Genomic DNA, 21,807 nt, shown 5'->3' on the forward strand with positions numbered 1-21,807 from the left:
CAACCACTCCACTATACTTATAAAATTTGATATTCAAATCACAAAACAAGAAACGAGGCAGAATAATTAAATGGGACAAGCATTGATCTAGGGCATCGGAGTTGAGATTATAAAATTTATATTTGCTGAACTCATTACAAAAGAAGTAAAGTAAGAAAAAAATTTAAAGAATTTACTTTGACAAACTAAGAAATAACTCTCGTTTATATAATTAGGATTCTCTGAAAAAATACTACTCGAACCTAAGACCTTTAGATTTAGCCGTTTGGGCATTACCATTTCGTTATTAGGCTAACTTACACACAAATAATGACATTTTAATTTATATAAAAAGGGATCAATATCATGGCCCATTACAATGATTTGAAATAATGACTTCTTTATTTATATGAAAAAGGACAATAGTCATGGCTATTAGATTACAATTTAGGATTCGTGCACGATTTAAATTACGACCTCTTTATTTATATATAAAAAAAAAAAAAGGACCAATACTCATGGCTATTAGATTACAATTTAATATTCATGCATTGATGTGTTGATAGAACTTTTTCATATTTTAATCATAACATATTGTGTAGATCCTTTTCAGTCGGTGTAATACTAATAAAGTATTTTAATCAAGGTTGTTAAATGTCATTTTAAATCGTAGCACACCGCCCATGAGAATGATTAGTGGGATTAGCAAAATAAAAGTAAACTAGTTTGAATTGTTAAACTCATATATACATTTGAGACAATGACACAGCTAATGAAACAGCTACGAAATTTTAAGCATTATTTGATCTGAGCTTGACTTAGCTAGGCTGTTAAAAAAATTTCAAGGACTTTTTTTTTGGGATAGGCCTATAGGTTTATTATAAAAAAAATTTGTTTATCATTGGTAAAGCCACTAATGTATTAGATTTATAGAGTATATTTGCTTGTTAGAATGCTAATGTTGTTATGAAATATTAATTATTGGTAGATAATTTATTGTTATATAATAATAATAATAATAATAATAATAATAATAATAATAATAATAATAATAATAATAATAATAATAATAATAATAATAATAATAATAATAATGTTTGTGTATTCAATTTTGGGTCTGATTTGTGCAGCGGGAGAAGAAGAGGTAGAGAATATGAGACATCCGGAGAAATGGAGTCAGAAACGAGACGGTGGTCGGCACTTCAAATTAATTTAAATTTTATGCACAATTAATTAATTATTATATTGAGATGAATTTATTTAAATTATTTACATTCTTAATAAAAATAAAATAAGTAAATCTCCTTAATATTAGACTTTCATGTCTGTTTACTTTGTCAACATTAGTTAAGCCGGTGGATATGGACCATCTGCTGTCTGAGCATGTACACCTATTGGTCCATGATCTAACAAACTAAGATGATAAAATTTCATTAATTTTTTTCTTTTTTTGGTAGTAATCGGTATTTCTGCAGTATAACAATTTTTTGAAAGATTATTGATCCAGGGTTGAACAGTTGCGTTATAATTCGAATTTTGAAGTTGTAATTGATTTCGTGGTACGACAACATCGTCCATGTCATTCGTGATCGAGGTTCACTTGGATTCTTCGTTTAAACAAGATTAATTTTAAAAAAGAGCTAAACTGGCAAGCGATAGCCAATAAAGAGACGCCAAGTCAGCAGCAGGCGCACAAGCTTCGGTTTCGTCAACCATCTGATCTTCTTTCACCATCCCTCCCTCTAGTCCCTCACTCAATCAAATTTCAGCCCCAAAGCCATAATCTAGACACAAGTTCAGCTCAAATCCGCAGCAATAAAGCTGAAAATCCATAATCAAATGGTTTTCTCTTCCGTAATTGCATCGACTCCCCACGTTTGCTTGCCGAAGATCGCCCGCCCCGCGCTCCGCCGCACGATTCGATGCTCCGCCGCGTCGGTTTCGCCGGGATTCGATCTCAAGACGTATTGGACGTCTCTAATTAGAGAAATCGATCAGAAGCTCGACGAGGCGATTCCGGTGAAGTACCCGGAGCAGATCTATGAATCGATGCGCTATTCGGTTTTGGCCAAGGGCGCTAAGAGAGCGCCGCCGGTTATGTGCGTCGCCGCCTGTGAGATTTTCGGCGGTAATCGCCTCGCCGCCTTCCCCACCGCCTGCGCTCTTGAGATGGTTTGTTTTCTGAATATTGATTGAAATTTACTGTTTTTTCTTTTTAATCTATTCTTCAATTGATTGCTTAAGTCTTTCTGCGCTCTCATATTCTGAATCAGCTGCAAGGCTACTCACTTGAAATCAATGCTCTAGTTTGAAATTTGTACAAATTGTGCATTTATATTGTTCTGATCTAGAAATCAATGCTGTTTAGTGATTATTGGGGCTTAAATCACATGTTAAGATTGTATAATGCTGAATATAGGTTGGCTATAAATGCCGTTTTTTCTCCAATGCTCCTGCTTGGATTTTGGTAGGTTTAGTCTAGACACAGATGAAGATGTGAGGATAGGTACATGAATGGCCTAAATCACTAGTTCCCCTGTCTTCGATCAGTGGCAAGCTTCAATCGAGCTGCCCTAAATCACAGAAACTGCAAAAACATGATAGCTTTGCTCTGTTTTAGCAGTGGGAAGGTTGGATTCAGTCTTTCCCAAGTGTTCAATTCGAATATTAGTTCCCCTGTCTTCAATCAGTGGCAAGCTTCAATCGAGCTGCCCTAAATCACAGAAACTGCAAAAACATGATAGCTTTGCTCTGTTTTAGCAGTGGGAAGGTTGGATTCAGTCTTTCCCAAGTGTTCAATTCGAATATTAGTTCCCCTGTCTTCAATCAGTGGCAAGCTTCAATCGAGCTGCCCTAAATCACAGAGACTGCAAATGGGAACATGATAGTTTTGCTTTGTTTTAGGAGTGGGGAGGTTGGATTCGGTCTATCCGAGGGTTCAGTCCTAGTAGTAGTTTCCCTGTCTTCGATCAGTGGCAAGCTTCAATCGAGCTTCCCTAAATCACAGAGACTACAAAAACATGATAGGTTTGCTCTGTTTTAGCAGTGGAAAGGTTGGACTCAGTCTGTCCCAAGTGTTCAATTCGAATATTAGTTCCCCTGTCTTCAATCAGTGGCAAGCTCAATCGAGCTGCCCTAAATCACAGAGACTGCAAATGGGAACATGATAGTTTTGCTTTGTTTTAGGAGTAGGGAGATTGGATTCGGTCTATCCGAGGGTTCAGTCCAAGTAGTAGTTTCCCTGTCTTCGATCAGTGGCAAGCTTCAATCGAGCTTCCCTAAGGTTCAGTTTGAGGAGTTGTATTCCTCTTGAATCTTCTTTCATGTTGGGTTTAATTTACTCCTGAGATCTATTTTTCAGAATCTCCCTGCCAGATTATTATATGTTATACTTACCTCAAGAATGTTGATGGTTTGCTTTGGTGTAGTATAGTTCTAACCATGAATTCCACCGAATTTGTGAACTGAAAATCAAACATCTTTGAATCTTAAACTTAGGAATCGGCACAATTTCATTGTGTATTACATTTTTTTTGAGGTCAATGTTAAATTTAGTGTCTGGAATTTGTACGGTCGTTTTCATATGATCTAGTTTCAATACATTGGTTTAATTTTGTTTATAATCTCTCATTCCTTGACATATGTGCCTCGGAACAATAGGTCCACGCTGCTTCACTGATACACGACGACTTGCCATGCATGGATGATGATCCATCAAGAAGAGGCAAGCCCTCCAACCACACAGTATTCGGTGAGGATATGGCAATATTAGCAGGGGATGCATTGTTCCCTCTTGGTTTCCAACATATTGTGTCCCACACCCCCACAGATCTCGTCCCTCAAAGCCGCCTCCTTCGGGTCATTGCTGAGATCGCAAGGGCAGTGGGGTCCACCGGCATGGCTGCAGGTCAGTTTCTCGACCTCGAGGGTGGGCCGAACGCAGTCGATCTAGTGCAAGAGAAGAAGTTTGGTGAAATGGGCCAGTGCTCTGCTGTTTGCGGCGGCCTGCTTGCCGGTGCCTCGGATGACGAGATTGAGCACCTGAGGAAATACGGCCGGGCTGTGGGTATTTTGTATGAGGTGGTGGATGACATCCGGGAAGCGAAACAGCAGTCGGGAGAGGAGGATGGAGGCAAGAGTAAGGGTAAGAGTTATGTGTCTGTGTATGGAGTTGAGAAAGCAATGGAGGTGGCTGAGGATTTGAGATCACAAGCAAAGAAAGAGTTGGATAGGTTGGAGAAATATGGTGATAAGGTTATGCCTTTATATAGCTTTGTTGATTATGCTGCTGATAGGTATTTTGGGTTTGAAGAATTAGTTTAATCAATACTTGTTTGTATTCAGTTTTAGAGAAACTTATTCAAAACCTTATTGGAAATCTTGATGGATTAAACTCAATTGTGGAGTTTGTTTGTGTTATATAGTATTTGCTATAAACTTGAAAAGTTGGATAAATGAGTGCATAAATCATGTTGTGTTGTGGTTCATGCGCTCAATTAATTAATTGGTGCTTCCCATTTTATGATTTGTGATGTGTGTAATTAGTAGTTTAGTTTGGTTGGTCCGTTGGTGTAAACAAGCCAACTTGGAAATATCTTTTATAAAATAAATCACTGAATTTATTTCAAAATAATATATTGATTTAGTATAAGAGTATCTCATTATATGATCTGATAAAAAGTGCAAATGAGAAATGGGATATTTAACAGTGAATTAATAGAGTAATTAGCAGCAATAGTTAATAAATTAATAATCACATGCTATGATTTTTGGGACCAAGGTTGGAGCGTTTTCCACGTAGAGACTGAGTCATTGCAATTACTAAACACATAGGATTATTAGATTCATTTGAACCTTATCCACAAAAAATTAGGATGGAGCCAATAATGAGATCGATCGACTTTAAAAATCCACGTCACTGTGATACCAATCCAGCGTCACTCAAAATCATAGGAATTGAATTTAAATGCTGGTTTCCGAAATCACATTAATAAATATCTCATATTGCATCAAGTTTTGGGATATCTACTCAATATTAATCATTTTCTATTTATAAATATCATTAACATTGATAAATATGTCCCTTTTTCCACTCAAAATATTCTACACACATTAGATTATTCACAATACACTATACTCCTGCATTAATCCCTTCCTGATATTTTCTTCACATGATATATGTATATTACTAACAATTAGAATATTCATCACAATATATTTACAATTAAATTACTCATAACTATCTTTTCAATTAAAAGACATGCAACAGTTCGTGATACACTCTCATTTCATTAAAATTAAAACTCGTGCAACATTCCATTTATGATATTTCTAAACACAATATATTATTCATATACAATAAAATTCATTAAATATATTTCTTGAAGAAAAAGGCAGTTAAAATTTTCCTCTAATAGAGAGAAGCTTAAGCAATATACACTACTTCAAATACCATAGCTAATCCATGAAATCATTTTCAGAGATATACTTTTACATCAATTGGCAATAGCAATGAAGTTCAATAATCTGAAGCTCACAGCCGTCTCAAATCGGCATCATTAGCTACGTACAAATCCGCATCCCTGGTGAAAATCTCACTCTACGTAAACTGCAGCAGCTGATTGCGGAAAATTGCGAGCTACTTGTCGAGATTCAGATGGCGATGGACGAAACAGGGAGCTGCGGAAGCAGAGGAAAGGATCAGAAACCGCCGTCGGCGAATAACCGCTTACAGCAGAAGAAAACGGAGGTTTACAATGAGGTTTTGCAACGGCTTAAGGAAATCGGACGTTCCGAAGCTCAGGAAATGGATTTCGATCATCAGCTTTGGGCGCATTTCAATCGCCTGCCGCACAGGTTACGATTACTTCCCCAATTGTTTGTTATCAGATGATTGATATTCACTGGCTTTAATTTTTCTGAATTTTGGTCGTATTTTGTAAAAACTAAATGAAATGTTGCTATAAAATGAGATTGAAATGTGTAAAAGTTTAACTAATTCATGCATGTGTTATCGATGAGTGATTTGTTTGTTATAACATCAGATGATTGATCTTCTCTAGCTTGTAAGTGTTCCTTATCGTATTTCATGTAATTTGTGAATAGTAAATCAAATGCTGTTGTAGAATGAGAATGAAATGTATGTTTTTCTTACTGTCGATGAGTGATTTGTTTGTTATCGGATGGTTGATCTTCTCTAGCTTGTGAGTGTTCCTTATCACTGCTGAATTTTGTTCGTATTTGATGTAATTTGTGAAAACTAAATGAAATGTTGCCGTAGAATGGGATTGAATTGTGTGTTTTTCTTACTGTTGATGAGTGATTTCTTTCATGATTGCATTGAGATTGACTATTGAGCATTTCGTGAATGTGATTAATGGTGTGGTAGGTATGGGATGGATGTGAGCTTGGAGAGGGCGGTTGATGTTCTCACGCACAAAAGGCTGCTGCATCTGGCGCGTGATCCTGCTAATAGGCCGTCTTTTGATGTTCGTCTAGTGCAGGTTGGTTCATCAATGTCAAGCCTAATCCGCCACAGTTTTTTTTATGTCTATCTGATTTTGGATAATCTTGTGGGACATGGTATTTCTTGCACACAAACTTAATAGAAGTTGGTCAGTTTCGGCCTCACATTCGTTGATGATCTGTCCAGAAAGGGATGTTTGTGATCTTATATTGGAAGGAGTAGTTGAGATCTTCATTTTTTATTAAGAATGGGAGGATTATCTAGGATAGATCCATGAAACGAGGCTCCGGTACCTATCCTAGCAATGAAAATTTTGGAAGAGTTTGTAGTAGATAAGAGCCGTAGTATTATCATGTACGATGGTAAATATTGAGAAGGCTGTAGAATCCAGCACAGCTTGATTGGTGAATATAGGGATGATCAATAGTTTCTCATCTTTCTTGTTTACTGAAATTGTACATATTTGGCTGAAGTTATCTCCAAAAAGAATAATGAATCACTCCAAAATATGCTGTAAGGTTAGAAGCATGGTACAGGTTCATGAAATACTACACGCTCATTCAAAATTCATAGGCATTTTGCCTTTTTTGCTCAACTAGATATTGTCATGCTTGAGGAGGCATCTTGTTTTGGTGTATAGTATACTAGCATGTAGTTCTCGTATCTGGTTGATATAATATAATCTTAATTCTGGGTGTTATCTTGTTTTATACAGGTAATACCTGCCTCAGATGGAAGTTTAGGAGATGCAGCACATTCAAGTTCTCCGAGAAAGGGAAGGTATTACTTATGAGGTGTATTTTCTGAAATGTGCAATGTTCTTCACATTGTTATCACTTTTTCTTCGTTTTCGTCATTGCAGCCATTTGGTGATTTTAACTAATCTGAAAATTTTCTATCCCCTCTTTGGTTTGATTCATTGGGATATTATGATATCTTACTACCATTGCGAATGCAGCATCCATCCACCACCTGCCTTTGGATCTTCTCTTAATCTTGAGGAACTTGCGCTTCAAGCGTGCGAATCAGAAATAGAAGATGCTGATATTGGCGCAGATGCCAATACAAAGTTAAGAAGGTATGCTCTATATAGATGTGATCTTTTTGGTTTTTAACCTATCAGTACCTTGATCTGACAATTGTATTCTAGAGCTTAACCCTTCTCTTACAATTGGTAATGTAGGCCCATGCATGAGATTACTTTCTCAACAATTGACAGGCCGAAGCTCCTTAGTCAGGTAGCGAATATTGCTTACTTATTCTGAAGCATGACTCCACAATATGATTTTCAAATTTTACAAACTCACAAGAACATCTGTTTGTATCTCTTTGTAAGTTAATTGAATCAAGCTTTAGCAATTCTGTGACGCTGCTTGTAACTGCAGAGTTTTTTACTATACCTTAAAGGTGTGAACCATAGCTCTGTGACTGAACTAGAGTGGTGAACTTGCAGCTGACTTCTTTATTAGCAAAAGTTGGGCTCAACATTCAAGAAGCACACGCCTTTTCAACTGTAGATGGTTATTCTCTTGATGTTTTTGTTGTTGATGGTTGGCCATTTGAGGTACTCCATCTTCATTTTAATTCCACCCCTAGTAGAATTGTTATTTACTTTTAAAATCCATTCAAGCTCTACAGAAATACACATCATTCTTAAGTGGCATCACCTTATCATCATCATATCACTGAAGCTGAGAAGAATGGCTTGTTTTAGGGCCTTTTAATACTTTGATATGCATTCTCAAATGCAACCTGTAGATCCTCGCAGTTGGAGAGTTACTGACTAACCCTTATCTTTCTACTCATCAGGAGGTTGATCAACTTCGGGCTGCACTTGAAAAAGAAGTTCTAAAAACTGAGGTAAGATTCTTCTAAGCTTTGTGGTATAAATATTATACTATTAGGATTTTTGGTACTGCCCATAATTCCTGACGTATTTGTATTGCACGTTCCTTCCTCCTCTGCATGATTGTTATGATCTATACACTTTTTTTCACGAGATAGTATAAAGCACGAGAAATTTAAGTAGAACGTTATATAGTGAGACTTGATTCATGCTCTGTAAAGCTAAAATTATGTAATCTTGCAGAAAAGTTCATGGCCTCATCTAGAGTCTTTGCCTCTTCTCAATGAACATCAACAGATAAGGGTCAAATGTGAATATGATCAACTGACAGTACCCAGTGATGATACTGATGACTGGGAAATCGATCCTCAACTACTGAAATTTGAGTCCAAAATAGCTTCAGGATCATATGGTGATTTGTAAGTATCATGGATGCCATTTTTTTAATCTTAACAATGCAGTTGAGCATATGATTCACTGTAGAAGCTCTATGTTCAGATACCGAGGTACTTACCGTAGTCAGGATGTCGCAATAAAGATACTCAAGGCTGAGCGCTTGAATACAGAACTCCAGAAGGAATTTGCTCAAGAAGTGTATATACTGAGGTTTGTCGATATTAAGCACTAGCTTATTACTTAGGCCTGATATTTGTGCATTGTTTCAGATGTATGATGGTTTTTTGTATTAACAGAAAAATTCGTCACAAAAATGTGGTTCAATTTATAGGGGCATGCACCAGGCCTCCACACTTGTGCATCGTTACAGGTACGTGTAGGCATATGTATCTATTTCTTCTTCCCTCTGAGAATAAAGTTCGTCATGCACATGTTCTTCTAACTGCAGAATTCATGTCTGGAGGGAGTGTTTACGAGTTTTTACACAAGCAAAGTGATAGTTTCAAGCTTCCAGGATTACTTAAAGTTGCTATTAATGTTTCAAAGGGAATGAACTTTTTGCATCAGAACAACATAATTCACAGGGACTTGAAGAGTGCAAACCTTTTGATGGACGAAAACAAAGTAGGTATTCTATCCCAACACGGACGATCTTAGTGTTGTTTAACTTGATATACATCACCGGAGTTGGAGCATTGAGACCGCATAATGGCTGGCTGGTTTCAGGTGGTTAAAGTGGGCGATTTTGGAGTGGCAAGAGTGAAGGCGCAAACAGGTGTGATGACTGCTGAAACCGGGACATATCGGTGGATGGCCCCTGAGGTATATTCTCTTCCGTATAACGAAAAACAAACAATTTGGGATTTTCTTTTGCTTGATGCAAAATGTGCATGGATGAATTAGTGAAGAGATGGGACATGTTTGAGCTTATTAGTTAGTTCTTTTCCCGCGCTTTGTGTAGGTGATCGAGCATAAGTCGTATGATCACAAAGCCGATGTGTTCAGTTTTGGGGTGGTAGTGTGGGAACTACTCACAGGAAAAGTATTATTCTACTTGTTTGTATTTTATACTTCAATTTCGCATGTTGAATATCTTCTTCATTTTGGCTTTGCAGCTTCCGTACGAGTATCTCACACCTTTACAAGCAGCTGTTGCTGTTGTCCAAAGGGTAATTGCCAACTGCTCTCTCGTTTATTACTCCCTTCGTCTACTACTAATAGTCTTGGCGGAAGATGACATGAGTTTTAATACGAAATTAGTAAAGTATGAGATAGATTTTTAGAGGAGCTCACTAAAGAGAGAAACTTACCAGAGATGGAAGGGGACTAATTTTGCGAACGAACGAAAATGGAAAATCGGGACTATCGACTGTGGACGGAGGGAGTATTGGTTATTTAGTTGTTACTTACGAAACGTGTGGTGCTTCGTGATTGCATTTAGGGTCTCCGGCCAACTATTCCGACACACACAAATGCAAAGCTTGCTGAGCTACTTGAGAGATGCTGGCAGAGAGATCCAGCTTTAAGACCTGACTTCTCTGATATAACTCAAATCTTGCACAAAATTATAAGAGAGGTATGTTTTTCTAAGTAAGTTGAGGGTTTGAGTCTTAAGATCGTCGTGAGTTAATAAGGAACCATTAATGATTTGTTTTTTAAATATGCTTATGAATCTCAAACTGGTTCGGTATACAACAGGTTGGAGGGGATCGGGGCGGGCGAAAGGAGAAGGGACCTGGATTCTTTTCTGCCCTGAGACGTGGCCATCGCTAGCGGATAAATTTAATTTGTAACTTAATACTCCCTCTGTTCTAACTTAAGGAGTCTCACTTTGATTTAGCATTGGTTTTAAGGAATGTGTATAAGTGAAATAGTATAATTTTTTAATGGAATGTGAGTAGAATGAGTTGTAGAATATAAGATTTATCTATCGAAAATAGTAAAAGCAAATTGAGACTTTTAAGTTAGAACAGCAGAAATATTTTTGTTCGTGTACTCCAATTTTGGATTAGTTGCCCCGTAGTTCATTTTGTGGTGTAGATCTCTCTCTTCAATATATTGCTCGCATTACAGTTGACTCATTTTTGTTTATGATAAAATTCAATACACTACACCTCTCTTACTTCACTCTTTCTATCAATTATTTATTTTATTCTCTCTTTACTTAATTCTCTCTTTCTACGTTTTTTTATACAGTATTCAAGAAAATTATGTTTAGTAGATTAAATAAAATAAATATGAGAAAGAAGAAAGAGCAAAAGCAAGAGAGAGTGTTGAGAATGATTAGATATTGTGTTTTTTTTCCATAAAGAAAAATTACTCATCTAACTTGGGACAATCTGAATTAGAATACAATATAATATCTCCATTTATTTTAGAAACCCAAGTACAAGAAGCAACAATGTTCCAGCAAAACACAAATCCAGAAAAAAAGATATACTGCTCCTATATATAAATGGTGAGTAGTAATAATTTAAGATCCCAAAACAAAATGATACAAACGAATTAAAGCATGCATGCTTCTCTGTCTTGAAAGAATACAACTCTCTTTTACTTCCAAAGAAACTGCTGCCTGCCTTGGTCTTTCTCAAAGATTTCCATCTTATTCCAAACCAGATGGGAACAAAACAAACACATCAAGAAACGCACCTCGAGGCGCCCGCGCCAAGACTGTCGGGCACAAAACTCAGCGCTTCCTCCTCTCTCCTCGTTCAGTTGGACGCATCCCTGCTGTAGTATTGGTCGAGTGTCTTGGCTGGAATGCGGTGAAGAAGCTCCCTGGGAAAGATACGAAGCAGGGTCCACGCCAAGTCTAGTGACTGGAAGATGTTGCGCGTGTCATAAGCTCCTTGCGCCACAAACTTCTTCTCGAATTTATCAAGGAACTCGAGATACAGCTGTACAACCATGTGGAGTTAGTAATCCAAACTAGTTGCCGTTGGGAATTGAATACAAGAAATGGCCGTGTGTGTACGGGATACAGACCAGGTCTTCGGAAGAAAGAGCTTCCTCGCCAACCACGGCTTTCATCGCCTGGACATCCTTCCCAATGGCATAGTTTGCATATAGCTGAGAATAGTAAATCCGAGGAAGAAGAAATTAGTGCAAATTCAACTGAATCCTTGGGCCAGTCCGAGGAAATCAGAAGCAGTAAAACGAACGTTGGAAGTGTACTACCTGGTTGGATACATCAGAGTGATCCCGCCGTGTCATTCCCTCACCAATGGCACTCTACAACATATTCAAGCAGCAATAGTAGCACCTTCACTATCTTAAATAGTTCCTCAAATATAGAAATAATAAACACACGTCCTTACCTTCATTAGACGAGACAAGGATGGCAGCACATTGATTGGAGGGTATATCTGTCAATTCAAGCAGATATCTATTAAGCTGAAACTGGAATATACCTAAATTCATAAACAAGAAAGAAGGCCTAAAAGATACAAGTGGTTCTTTGATTAGATAATAATGGAGTGCATCAACCTCACTTTACCTGCCTATTGTAAAGTTGTCTGTCAATATATATCTGTCCCTCGGTAATATACCCCGTGAGATCTGGGGTAGGATGTGTAATATCTGAGAATTGCGACAGAAAAGAAAAGGATTAACATTGATTTGTAAAAGTGAAAGTGAGATAGTTGGGAGAAATTTATAGGTGTATGTATTACCATCATTAGGCATGGTTAATATAGGAATTTGAGTAATGGATCCTTTTCGTCCTTCAATACGTCCAGCTCGCTCATATATGGTAGCCAGATCAGTGTACATATAACCAGGATACCCACGCCTCCCAGGAACTTCCTCTCGAGCAGCAGACACCTAAGACGAATATATGATCTCTAGCCCTTATCTTTCGACTTTCACTTGGAAGTGGAATGACTAAAATACACATACTAATGAACAGCCAAGATGGGGTGCATAAAAAACACTTGTAACGGCACTTTTCACTTGAAAAAAGTTCATAGAATGTGAATTAAGAGGTTCCAAACATTTCAAAATAAATCTAAGAAGAAGATAGAATTGTCGGTTAACAGCTGATAAAGCAGGAAGGATGTTCAGATATTACCTCACGAAGAGCATCGGCATAGGAACTCATATCTGTCAATATGACAAGAACATGCTTGCCACATTCATATGCTAAGTATTCTGCAGTTGTCAGGGCAATGCGAGGAGTAATAATACGTTCTATTGTAGGGTCATTGGCCTGAAGAAAATAAGAGATTAAATATGGGAGACCACCTCAAACCAAGATTTATGTAATAAAACAGTCCAGAATGAGGTGATCGGCGTAATTACCAAGTTCAGGAAAAGGGTCACCCGCTCCATTGATCCATTCTCCTCAAAATCACGTTTGAAGAACTGTGCTGTCTCCATGTTTACTCCCATAGCTGCAAAGACAATGGCAAAGTTGTCCTCTTCGCCACCCTGTTGCACAGCATTGATGTTAGAATCATGTCAATATCAATTAATGAAAAGGCTAGAGGAATAAAAAAAAATTAAGCTACAAGAAACTCTCCAGTGGTAACATCATACCTCGAGAAGATTCTCAGTTTTCTCCAGACGTTTCACCAAGCCTGCCTGGCGACAAATCTGTGCAGCAATTTCATTGTGGGGAAGACCAGCAGCAGAGAATAGAGGAATCTTCTGACCACGGGCAATTGAGTTCATGACATCGATTGTTGAAATTCCAGTCTGTATCATTTCTTCAGGATAGGTTCTCTCACTAGGATTGATGGAACTCCCTGGACCCAAGAAATTAGAGAATACATCAACTGTGGAATTCTCCAATGTACACCAAGGACACTTCTATATTAGTAGTACTTGCCTGAAATATCTAAGTAGGCCTCTGGAAGAATAGGAGGGCCGTTGTCAATGGGCTTTCCAGAACCATTAAAAATACGACCAAGCATGTCCAATGAGACGGGTGTTTTCAAAACCTGCACACAAGTTATAGCCAATTTCTATGAAACCAATTTAAATACCAGAGAATTAATTAATACTGCACCAGGGTGAAATCAGCCCATTTACCCCAAAAACAACTACGACAAAATTAAACTTTGTCACATATAATGCATAAATGTATTCCAAAAACGGAAGTCAACAGAATTTACTTAAATGTTCGTGCTTTTTGGAAGTCCATTCATAAACTTCAGTGCATCTAAAGATCTTATGGACCAATCATTAGTCTATCTAGGAAGAACTAACACAACTAACATGACAATGATTATCCTCGGTGATTAATAATGCGATAACTTAAATAATAATTTCAACTTTTTCCATCTAAGTACCAAATGGTAAATAAATTTTCTCTCTCTATAACAGAATGGTGTGGATGTTCAGGGATTAAAGTAGACTGCAAAGAGAAAACTATGCCAAGAGAACATGAGTTCATCTTACTTCACTAGCGAGATAACAGAAAGAAGCTGGGAGAAATAACTGCCAAAAAAAAAGGAAGCATTTGTACCTCCCCAGTAAACTGGACAGTAGTGTATTTGTTGTCAATTCCAGATGTTCCTTCAAAAACCTGATAAATAGAACAAAGGATTTCAATTATACTATCTAATACTACAAGAAACAGATGGAAAGAACTGACTAGGTAAATGTGGAAAATAAAATCCAAGCAGATACGCAAAGATCAAACAATTCAAGCACTCTCCAAAATGGCAGTACAGCTGATTAGTCAACAAGGAGACTTTCGAGGAGAAAGAGCGTATACTTGTGGAAAGGAGTATGTAATCCTTAAAATTGCAAAAAATATCAAGGAAACAGTTCCGAAGGTTGCAAAAAACAAAGCAATAAATTATTATGGCAGTAACCTGGACAACAGCCTTCTCTCCATCAACCTCCAGAACCTGCCCCCGGCGGGTAGTTCCATCTCCCAAGCGAATGTTGACAATCTCCTGGTACTTGGGTCCCTGACAAAAGTTTGGAATCCATCTAAGTTAGTATATTGTTTCAGATTCCATAGAGAGTTGCACAGACAGAAGAAATGAATAAGGAGTACAATGTTCACCTTGACTTTGTCTAGGATAACAAGAGGTCCAGCAACACCAGAGACTGTTCTATATTCTGAGAAATTTTCAAGAACGTCATACTATGAACTTTATAGTATATCAGTATATACGTAAAGGGAATATTTACAGCTTTTTTTTTAACATAATTACATTAATAACTCGGGGAAACAGGCCTTTGGTAGATTCGAGAAACACATAAATTGATGATGCTTGGTTATACATGAACTGGTGATTAACATAAACATCTATGCAATTATGTGAACAGAAAGATAACTGGTTACAGTTTGAGAGTATACCCATTCCAATCTCTAGTGTTCCCTCCTCCATGTCAATGGTGTTTTGTGCCACACCCATATTCAACCTACAATATTAGACAATATTTCAGACCAAATCAGATGTGTGTGTGTGGGGGGGGGGGGGGGGGAGAGAGATATAGAGAGTAAATTCCAATTGATTTGAAGCAATTAGTCCCAGGGCATCTGAAAAACATGACTAGACCTTACTCTATATCTCCTGCGACTCTGCGAGCATGCAGCGAGGCATAACATATGTTTGGCTAACTAGAGAAACTCTCCCTCAACTCCCTAACTTTACACGGTACTTCTACTTCGAGTTAAACACGTTGTCATGACTCATGAGAATAAAGAGGTCTGCTGAACCCTCCAGCCCAGCTTACACATTGCTGCTTGCTAACCTACTGCTCCTAATTGCTTATCGATTCAATAATCAAAATCATACTATCTACGATCTACTAGTGTAAACCAAATAAATTCAGATCATTAACACTTTCCATTCACATCTCATCAAAAGTTTGCCAACATTTCCAAACAGCCACAAAATCATTGTAAATTAATTGAGCTTCGACACAGATCACCGCAATTAGAAAGGAACAAAAACTACTACTATCTCTTTCCCCTCAGATTCTCCCCCGCAATGCACAACAGCAACGACAATGGATGTACGGATCAAATTCAACTCCACGAACAGCATAATCGAGATGATCAAATTAAACTGGATACGCTCAAAGCTGGATCTAAAAAGAGGCATACCTTTTCACCGAGTCGCAATTAGAGAGAAAGCGATGAGAATTGCAGTGAGATCTGACGATTGGAACCAAATGGATTGTCAGTATTTCGAGTCACGTATCATGTGATGAATTTTTTTTCTTTTTTTATTATGAATAATTGCTGGAATGAAAACGAAAAATTGAGTGTACAAGTCGTGGATGCGTATTTTTACCGGCGAAGGTACAATAGAATCAAGCGTAGACTATCGCCTCTGTAAGAGGGAATTGGTTCGAATCGGACGGTTTAGAAGGCGACACGTTGCGCTTGATTATGATTATGTGGTGGAGATTATGGTGACAGAGACAACGTCGACATATATTTTATTCTACAAATTATCCACAATCACTAAGGTTAATCAAATTCTATGTACTATGCAATGGCAAATTGCGTACAAAATCCAAATTTAATTTTTTTCACGACCAAACTTCTCAATTTCCATAACTTACCCAATTTTGTTTAACAATTCAACATAGTTGTTATATTTGTTAATAAGATTAAATAATTTGTTCCTCGATGTTTTTTTATTAACTAAATTTGAAAGAGTACTCCCTTAGTCTACGATTGCAGTCTCATTTATTTCGACACAATTTTTAATAAATTAAAAGAAGTTAGTAGAATATGAATTTTATTTTTATATAGTTTTATAGTAATAAAATGTGAGTAAATGATAGCATTAGTTATTAAAAAATATGAAGCTTTTTTGTTATTTATAGTAAAAATGGAACATTACTCCTATCAATGGAATTGATTTCTATAGAGTTATGATCCAACCGATTGAACCATGAATCGATAGTTTCACCAATTCGTCTACCAATCTGGCTTTTGACAGTTTCACCACTTCGCTCACCAATCCGGTTTTTTTAAACATTGCCCGCAACTATGTGTGTACCCAATCAAGGCCCAAGGGTAATTAGTAGGAGTAGTAAATACTTATTTGTGCTTGGCAACAAAAAAAAACATGAGACATAACATAATGAACAAAATGATTGATCAACAATCATCATTTGTAATCATCATAAACATAGAGCCATGCAATCTTGCATTATCCTCATACAAAGGAAGGAAAGCAGAGTATCATGAGACCAAAAAAAAGAGTTATAGGTATGGAAGTTTCAGCTATAAAATCTGTTTATAAAAGTGGTGACAATTGGAAACATGGGGGATTTACAAAAAAAGCTTAAGTATGATAGGAGGATTCCAGAACTAGCAAGTCTTGGGGTTAAAAAAAAAAGTTACAGTGTACATTAAAGAATTCAAGGGCTGCTGCTCAAGAAGCTACCTGTGTATTCATTCATCCTTCCATCAGGTGAAACGAATTGGCGTAGCGTCAAGTTGTTGCCGGTTCTGCTGGTGTTGTGAAAGGCGCGAGGTGATTTGGAGGGATGGTGATGCCACTCCCCTTCACGGATATGTTGGGGCTCCGGCCTGAACTAGCCCTGCTCACGAGATGAGAGTCGATAAACACCACCACTACAGTTATGTCGTCGTGGAAGTGACGACGGACTCCACGGTCGATTTTCTTCAGGTCTGAATACCTCATCTCCCTTTTCTTTGCTGCCTCTTGCAAAGCTGCTTTCACTAATCTCCTAGCACTCCCCTGGACAATTTAACCATTTTTGAGGTATTTGAATCTATAGCATAATTCAAAAAAAACAGTACGAAATAATTTGTCGAACCAATGTGATAAACTAACAACAGAGCTCTTTGCTCCCCTGGTAGCTGATATTGATGCGTGGGAACACGAGCTTATAACGAGAAATGCATGTGTGAAAACAAATGCAGAGCAGTCTACTCGCAAACTGTAACATGATCATGAGAAAGTTGCACACAACAAAGTATGGCCCCAAATAAAAATCTGCTTAAGGATTTCAGAGTTAAACATCTTACACAGTGCGGATGATTTTGGACTATATCAACGGCCTCTTGGTTGGTAAGGTGCTCCCAGAGGCCATCAGATGCAAATATGATGAATTGGTCATGAGGCAACAGCTGTTGCACAGCGATTGCAGGGTCTGCGCTCAAAATAGGTCTTTTGAAAGGTTCACGAAGTCGGAATTTCTGGAACAGTGGCTCCCTGTTGAATTCAGCCTTTTTTAAATACACATCTCCAATTGATCTTGAGATCTGTAAGCAACACAGTTGACATCAATTCTATATTAATGATTTCAAGATCACAAAATTTCGTCCAGCATGGACAGCATAAAAACCAAGTTCCTAAAACTGAGTCGAACATCAATATAGGCTAAACAACTTGAGGGCTAAAACATAAGCACTGCACCAAGTCAGGGTCCTAATGTCTTGATATCAAGAGTTCTGCTTATGGATGAGTTATGACCACTTCACATCAAACATATAAAGGAAAATTATATTCTTGGAGTATCAGATTTGATTCATATTATTGAAAGAAGTGATATGATATGGCAATGGCTTAGCTCACAACCGTGGAAACGATTAGCTGCTCAAAATTTCAAATACCAACTCGTGAAGCTCATGCCATTATAAAGAAACAGATATTTGCAATATATCAATAATGGAAATTACACTTTGAAGACTTGTAGAGCTTACTGTAAATCAATTTTAGAAAGAAAAATATCTAATGAAATATCAGAAAGAAATGAATTTAATTACTCATTTAGTTAGTGTTGAACCCTTATACTTTTTACAAGTATCATGTTTCAATTTTCCCAAACTAATACAGCACCGAGATCCTTGAAGTGATATATATTATTCCGAAAACGCTTCTCATAACAGCCCTTGGATGTATAAGTTATATCCATACGATCCACATCACAATTAATGTGAAAGGAAACATGCCATCCCTGTCTTCATTATAATGAAATCAAACCAATGGTCAATGGGGAAATGATAAATTACCTGTATAAGACCCTTCACACGCCATACATTATGCTTTAAAACTACAATATGTGAATCATCAGGGTGCAAAGATTGCAACTCCTGTCTCACTGACTCAAAACTTGCATTGTGCTCGGCTGAGAGCTGAATAGCAAGTACTTCCCCTGTTGCCTTGACAAGCCTTCCTAGAACAGCACGGGAATCACCAAGATTCGCAATATAAAGAGTTCCGTTGCAGATTATTCCTACAAGACAACAAGAGCCAACCGCTGCAATCTGTGGTCTCGTTGGCCAATGTCTGCTAACAACTGAGAAAAAACCATCCTCAGTTGCTTGAAATGCCTTGCGAATAACTTCTACTGACATCGACTGATGCTCCGCCGCAAACCCTGCACAATCAAACTAGACTATGACAACCATACAAAATTAATCATGATCATACTTAGCCATACACCACATCCTCCACGTTTAAATTGAAATCAGACTCATTTATAGTATTAGCTCCACACATGTAATAAAAAGAATCCCACTATATACATCCTAGATTACATAGATGTTAGTACTATATTTCAACCAGTCTTCTTTCCTAAAACAAAGCAACAAATTAAACCAACTAAAGTTTATAGCAACTCAAATTTCAAAATGCCATTGAGACTTACTCTTTAGATGTGGGAAGAGGTGATCATTGATGAACCGGGAGGTCTCGGGACCTCCATGCCCATCATAAACCCCCACGAAGGTTCCATAAGGGCCAGACTCAGTCGTGCTCAAACAACCAGATTCGAGCTGGCTTTGATCCTCAAGTAAATTATTTGCTTGAACTACAGCCATTGAGAAATCCCCATTGAAATGCTGCCCCAAGTCCTTATACCAAAGCAGTCCATCCTGCCGGCCATTGGCATCCGAGCCTTTATGAGCATACCCGTCTGCCCTTGGCCGAAAACAGGCCCTCAAAAAGTTCATTAACCCCGATAACATCCCTCATCTCGTCCAAACCACCCTCGAAAACATCCACATTTACCGCACACTCAACGATAACCTTCTCTGAACAATGAAACTTAACCCAATCCGAATTGCCTTCTTCTTCAAACTATGCGCATTAAAAGTCTAACAACCATAAGAATTCGAACAAGTAATAACAATAATTTGAACTTAATTTCCAATTTGAGGGACACGATTACCAAGATAGGCCTCCAATGTGAAACAGATCTCCCAAATCAACAATCAGAACACGACGAGGAAGGGGCACAAATAAATTGCCGATGAAATTCACTTAATTTAGGTAAAAACTATTCGAATTAGGAAAAAAATCCAACTTCACGATACCTAATCAAACGAAAAAACTAAAAAAATCAGCTGAAATCGAGCAATCGAAAATGAAATTCGTTAATTCAACACTAGATAATTCAATTCCAAAAAACGAATATGCCGCATGAGTTACCTTGGAGCTGATTCAGGAAGATCTCAAACTGAAAAAAACTTAGATCTGCGGATCCAGCGAATCAAAGGGGGTTTTCACAATAAAACAGAAAAATCACAAAGTAAGCTTCGGAAATGAGGGTTTCTAGCTTTCTAATCCAATCCTCCTCCGTGGTGTTTGTAAAGAAGATGGCAATGGAACAATGGAGCAAAATACATATAAAAAGGGGGAAAAACAGAATATAAAGAGAGAAATTGGGAATTATGAATGAGACTCTGGTAACAGCAACTGTGGTGGTATCGATGGGGAGACAAACGCCATTAAAGAAGCAACAACGGAGAGCTTCAACTTTCAATCCAGCAAAGCAGAGGACCAGTTTCGGGCTCCACTCTCTTCTTCTTACAGATGGGTGGATTTTAGAGAGAGAAACTGTATTTATACCGTTGTAGAGAGAGAAACTGTATTTATACCATTGTAGAGAGAGGTCGGAGCTTTACTAATTTTATTTTCTCGCAAAATCAAAAAAAGTGATTTAAATTACTACAAATTTATTTTACACAAAATTAATATGCCTATTTATTTAAATCACTAATTTTTAAAAAATTACGGTCAGTTTATAAGATTTCAAAATTGAATACTAAATCATAAAGTCTTTATTTTTCTTAGTTGTTTTGTTCGTGTAAAAATGACATTGTTTGTTAAAGTAATGAAAAATACTTCATCAATCAAAATACTTTTTATAAACACAGATTGGATGATATAGAAATATAAAATTTTCATAATTAAATATTATAATTTGTAATTTAAGTAGATATTGTTACCTTTAAATGGAAATGAGCATTTGAGTATTCTTTATATGTTAGTGAAATATGGTTAATTGAGTTTATTCACTGCAATGCATGGTGAATTGGACTTGAGACTTTAGAATAAGTTCAACCTTTAATAATTGATTAGATTTTTAATTCGAAATTGATGTCATACTCCAAATCAGAGTAAACACTACATTAGCCACTTGCTAGGTTTGGGTAAGGACTGAGGTAGGTTTTATTTACTTATTCAGTTATACTATTATTTAGAGCATTTGAACGCGTTTATTTTAATGCACTGCATAATGTGTAAGTGTGTGTGCGTTACAACCTCCCACCATATCGTACTTACACATGTTTGTGTGTAACGTGCAGTTCATGTGCTCATCGCCCGTCTCGACCAATGGTATGACACACGTTTGAGCGATTATAGTTGACTTTTAAAGAGAATAAAAGTGGTTGCCGACCGCCAAAGTCTTTTTCAATGTAATTATACTAGCAATTGATAAATAAAGTGCTCCATAATGTTTCTGGTTGTTGTTGTTGAAGTAGAAAGCATAAAATACGAATGGAACTCATTAATAGTATAAATATAGCCTCGAACAATGATGTGACACGCGTTAAAGTCGTTGTCAATCGTCATGTCTTTTTCAATATAATTATATCAACAACTGACAAATAAAGTGCTCCATAAAATGCTTCTAATTGTTGTTGTTGAGGTAGAAAGCGTAAAGTGCGAATGAAACTCATTAATATTATAAATATAGCCTCGAACAATGATGTGGCACGCGTTTGCGCGATTATAGTTGACTTTTAAAAAGAATCAAGAGTCGTTGTCAATCGTAATGTCTTTTTCATTATAATTATATTAGTGACTGGCAAATAAGGTGCTCCATAATGCTTCTGATTGTTATTGTTGAAGTAGAAAGCGTAAAGTGCAAATGAAACTCATTAATA

The 21,807-nt window shown here is 37.2% G+C and overlaps 4 protein-coding genes across 6 annotated transcripts; 2 read left to right on the top strand and 2 right to left on the bottom strand.

Annotated features, from left to right (window-relative positions):
* Positions 1 to 1,668: 1,668 nt before the first annotated feature.
* On the top strand, positions 1,669 to 4,398 carry GGR (geranylgeranyl reductase). Its single transcript, XM_089069186.1, has 2 exons — positions 1,669 to 2,151; positions 3,640 to 4,398. Exons 1-2 carry the CDS (start codon positions 1,819 to 1,821, stop codon positions 4,300 to 4,302), a joined length of 996 nt encoding a protein of 331 aa, XP_088925312.1. The 5' UTR covers positions 1,669 to 1,818; the 3' UTR covers positions 4,303 to 4,398.
* Positions 4,399 to 5,399: 1,001 nt separating this feature from the next.
* LOC125215828 (serine/threonine-protein kinase STY46-like) lies at positions 5,400 to 10,590 on the top strand. Of its 2 annotated transcripts, XM_048117396.2 has the most exons (16): positions 5,400 to 5,835; positions 6,368 to 6,482; positions 7,161 to 7,225; positions 7,404 to 7,523; positions 7,629 to 7,683; positions 7,899 to 8,009; positions 8,255 to 8,305; positions 8,535 to 8,710; positions 8,790 to 8,897; positions 8,984 to 9,057; positions 9,136 to 9,311; positions 9,414 to 9,509; positions 9,649 to 9,729; positions 9,803 to 9,856; positions 10,129 to 10,263; positions 10,386 to 10,590. In XM_048117396.2, the coding sequence occupies exons 1-16, from the start codon at positions 5,636 to 5,638 to the stop codon at positions 10,458 to 10,460; spliced, it is 1,692 nt and encodes a 563-aa protein (XP_047973353.1). In that variant the 5' UTR covers positions 5,400 to 5,635; the 3' UTR covers positions 10,461 to 10,590. The 2 variants fall into 2 exon arrangements, with proteins under 2 accessions (XP_047973353.1, XP_088923460.1); XM_089067334.1 differs by lacking the exon at positions 9,649 to 9,729.
* Positions 10,591 to 11,031: 441 nt separating this feature from the next.
* On the bottom strand, positions 11,032 to 15,909 carry LOC125214565 (V-type proton ATPase subunit B 2). Its single transcript, XM_048115647.2, has 15 exons — positions 15,754 to 15,909; positions 15,001 to 15,065; positions 14,704 to 14,759; positions 14,507 to 14,605; positions 14,155 to 14,214; positions 13,516 to 13,627; positions 13,224 to 13,432; positions 12,987 to 13,115; positions 12,757 to 12,894; positions 12,359 to 12,509; positions 12,184 to 12,266; positions 12,005 to 12,052; positions 11,865 to 11,918; positions 11,673 to 11,756; positions 11,032 to 11,584 (listed from the first exon to the last, which is right to left on the bottom strand). Exons 2-15 carry the CDS (start codon positions 15,056 to 15,058, stop codon positions 11,399 to 11,401), a joined length of 1,467 nt encoding a protein of 488 aa, XP_047971604.1. The 5' UTR covers positions 15,059 to 15,065; positions 15,754 to 15,909; the 3' UTR covers positions 11,032 to 11,398.
* Positions 15,910 to 16,742: 833 nt separating this feature from the next.
* On the bottom strand, positions 16,743 to 20,485 carry LOC125213884 (putative protein phosphatase 2C 60). Of its 2 annotated transcripts, XM_048114662.2 has the most exons (6): positions 20,066 to 20,485; positions 19,806 to 19,950; positions 19,284 to 19,714; positions 18,646 to 19,013; positions 17,659 to 17,895; positions 16,743 to 17,368 (listed from the first exon to the last, which is right to left on the bottom strand). In XM_048114662.2, exons 3-6 carry the CDS (start codon positions 19,600 to 19,602, stop codon positions 17,099 to 17,101), a joined length of 1,194 nt encoding a protein of 397 aa, XP_047970619.1. In that variant the 5' UTR covers positions 19,603 to 19,714; positions 19,806 to 19,950; positions 20,066 to 20,485; the 3' UTR covers positions 16,743 to 17,098. The 2 variants fall into 2 exon arrangements, with proteins under 2 accessions (XP_047970619.1, XP_047970621.1); XM_048114664.2 differs by lacking the exon at positions 19,806 to 19,950.
* Between the last annotated feature and the right edge of the window lie 1,322 nt (positions 20,486 to 21,807).

The sequence above is a fragment of the Salvia hispanica genome, chromosome 3 (genome assembly GCF_029641045.1).
Source record: "Salvia hispanica isolate PSC_SH4W2 chromosome 3, Shi_PSC_v1, whole genome shotgun sequence".
In the NCBI taxonomy this organism is placed as follows: domain Eukaryota; kingdom Viridiplantae; phylum Streptophyta; class Magnoliopsida; order Lamiales; family Lamiaceae; genus Salvia; species Salvia hispanica.